Source organism: Mizuhopecten yessoensis, unplaced genomic scaffold, assembly GCF_002113885.1.
Source record: "Mizuhopecten yessoensis strain PY_sf001 unplaced genomic scaffold, ASM211388v2 hete_36152710, whole genome shotgun sequence".
NCBI classification, from domain to species: Eukaryota; Metazoa; Mollusca; class Bivalvia; order Pectinida; family Pectinidae; genus Mizuhopecten; species Mizuhopecten yessoensis.
Genome location: NW_018484940.1, coordinates 1,058 through 3,931, shown reverse-complemented (window position 1 = coordinate 3,931; position 2,874 = coordinate 1,058). Strand labels below are relative to the sequence as shown.

At 35.2% G+C, this 2,874-nt stretch overlaps 1 protein-coding gene across 1 annotated transcript; it reads right to left on the bottom strand.

The window, feature by feature from the left end:
* Nucleotides 1-179: 179 nt before the first annotated feature.
* LOC110444619 (TM2 domain-containing protein 3-like) lies at nt 180-1,530 on the bottom strand. The gene is made up of 2 exons (XM_021488983.1): nt 1,387-1,530; nt 180-514 (listed from the first exon to the last, which is right to left on the bottom strand). The coding sequence occupies exons 1-2, from the start codon at nt 1,472-1,474 to the stop codon at nt 195-197; spliced, it is 408 nt and encodes a 135-aa protein (XP_021344658.1). The 5' UTR covers nt 1,475-1,530; the 3' UTR covers nt 180-194.
* Between the last annotated feature and the right edge of the window lie 1,344 nt (nt 1,531-2,874).

Here is a 2,874-nt window from a genome sequence, read left to right as displayed (position 1 = left end):
TTTGGTTGTCTAACCCTTGGCAGAGCCTCAGGTTAGACAACCAAAGAACATCACCCCTCTAGGTATTACGTCCTTTATATTAGCTTTGTTGTGACTGTCAGTAAGTAAGGCAACGCCTTTTTTACATTATTCCTAACTGCTTATATTTAAAATTTGTTCTGATGACGACTCATCAAACGTTGTCATGGTCATCTTTATCTATTGATTAGTTTAACTTTGTATACTAAAGGCAACAGAATGGCAAAAACAAAACTTACTGTACAATCAATTTCACTCTTCACAGTGCACTGAGCCGTCTCTTTACTTCCATACTGGCAGTTTGTGTTGAGGTTACAGTTAATGCATTCGGCTCCTAGTTTGTGACACTCGACTCCATCAGGGCAGAACTCATTTTGATTCCCAGAAGAAACTTGGTCTTCTGAAGATGGCCCAACAGAATTTGTAACATTTAGTTGCTGTTGAGATGAAGCACCATTTTCTACAGGCGAGGATGGTGTGGGACCTGCACTATTTTCTAAAATAACAAAATTTACATAAATATTTATGTACAATGCAGTAATTCCTATGATGCAATCTTTCTCTTCAAAGCTTTCAAAAATAGAAACCATCGTGTTGTGCACAATTGCACCATTTCACACTTTTAAAAACAATGTTACAGAGGTCAAAGGTCAAGGTCACATAAATGTCATCCAGCATGTTCTACCCATACATGTTGGAAACTTGGTCTTTCTAGGTCAGACGTCTATATATAGGTGTCATGATCACCCAATATATGGAAATTGTGGTAAACATGGCAGCATCAGTAGAAATACTATATTTGGCCATGCAGGCCATATATAAACACGGATAATTGAGATAACATCATGCATGATCTGTCGTGGCGGTCATTTCTAGTTTTTCCCAAAGACAGACTTGGTAGCTTGTAGCTCTATTAAAAAATGTCTCGTCATCATCATCACCCACCCTGCTCCTCTCTTCAAATAGCAAATGTAAACGATGACAAACGTACATGGACAATTAATGATACAAAATGATCACAATAGAAAATGGGGTCGTAAATATAATGTAAAGTTGCCTAGACTATTATAATATGGATAAAATAGGGGTAAAATTGAACTCAACCTATGTTTTCAAACTATAAAAATATCAAAGTTACCTAAATCAAAATGGACATTTTAACAGTACAGTTTTTACACAATTGTTCATCTGGAACACAGGGGCATACAACTACTATTCATTTTGAACTTGTTACACTCAGCTGGGTACGTTATATCCCAATGTATTGAGATATAACGTACACAGAAAGTCTATCAAGATGAAATTTAATAGTAACGTTAGTTGCGTGCCCCTGTGCCTGGACAGTGTTATGAACAAAGAGGTATATACCATTAGTTGCTGTGTCGATACAAAGAAGACCTGAAAGAGCCAAAAGAGTTATCACAGCCCAGTTAAGCCCGAAAGACGTCAAATCCATCAGGATTCCCACGACTATGACAGCAGCAACCCAATCAAAACCATCGCGGAAGTCAATCCGGGGAATACCGGAAATAGGGTGAGCATATATAATTTCAACCAATCAAATCTGGCGTTACATTAAAGGAATTCCTGCAGACGAAAATAATGAGCTGTAAATGTCAAGTCTGCATAGCCAGTAGGTTTTTTATCTTTCCTAAATCGTTGAACAACAGAACACGTGTTTCAAGATGAATGGAACAATACAGCAGAAAAGTCCAATTGTTTATATCAGTAGAACAGAATCATTTTCTGCCTGTCATAGGTTACACAGGTGAGTGTTTACAGCACAGGTGTTTGAAATTCTGACCGTAAATTGAGTTATAAAAAAATGCAAACACCTGTGGTTGCAGTATTTGTGTCACAGACAAACGAGCGCACTAAGCTGAATGTTTTGTTCTGTCTCCCTGTTATAGGGCTTGATTGTGTCTCGGACGAAGAAGCACATTTACCTCCAATGTTAAACATTCGTTTAATATAGAGGTAAACAATACTTTAAAAGGTTTATGTGCTAGCTAGGGTATTCATCCTAAGCTTATAGTAACAGATGACACACTGCATCAGTCACAATCTGCATTATAAGCTGCGGATGCTGAGTGTGAACTGTATTCCATGGTCCATTGACTTTATTAGACGCTTAGAATTAGAAATTTTTATTTGAAAAAAAAAACTCAACAAAATTTGCTCTGATCATGAAGACATTTCTAATTGGATCATTGTTACAAACAAAAATGAGACACAACTTCACTTTCTATATAGGTATACTATGTTGTGGATAATGAGTGTGATCTATTTATATGTACGATTGTATGTATATAAATCTATTTCATTTGAAATTGTTGATGCTGATTTTTTTCAGTAACTCAGATCACTATATATTATAACTGTGTTTATTTTTTTTTCTAAAGCTTAACTCTGAATAACTTGAAAATAAAAAAGGAAATTGAAGAGAGATTACTGGATCATATGCTACAGTGGAATAATAGTCTCTAGTGTTTTGCCTGAGGATGGACAAGGATCCTTTAGCATTAGAAATCAGCTGGCACTTGTATTATAATTGATAACAATTACTGGGTTTTTTTCATGGGTATATTTATTCCCAGGTTCACTTTGCTTTGATTTGTTAAAACATCTTTAAGCTAAAAGAATTTCCTTAACTGAAATTCCCTACAGATATTTTTTTTTCAGCATTAACAGTAAATGTAAACTAAATGAAGTATATTGGCATAAAAAGACAGTGGGAAAATTAAAGAAATCAAAAAGTCTTAACACTGAACATAACATTTTGTACTGTGCATATACCATGTACAACAGAAATAAATTTTAAACAAAATCCACAGAATCAATTTGTAACAGGTTGAT

Bases quoted from the DNA above. Each gene is read 5' to 3' on its own strand.
- LOC110444619 (XM_021488983.1), bottom strand. From the start codon at position 1,474: ATGGATTTGACGTCTTTCGGGCTTAACTGGGCTGTGATAACTCTTTTG. The intron at 515-1,386 runs GTATATACCTCT...TTGTTATTTTAG, and splicing joins TATCGACACAGCAACTAATG to AAAATAGTGCAGGTCCCACA.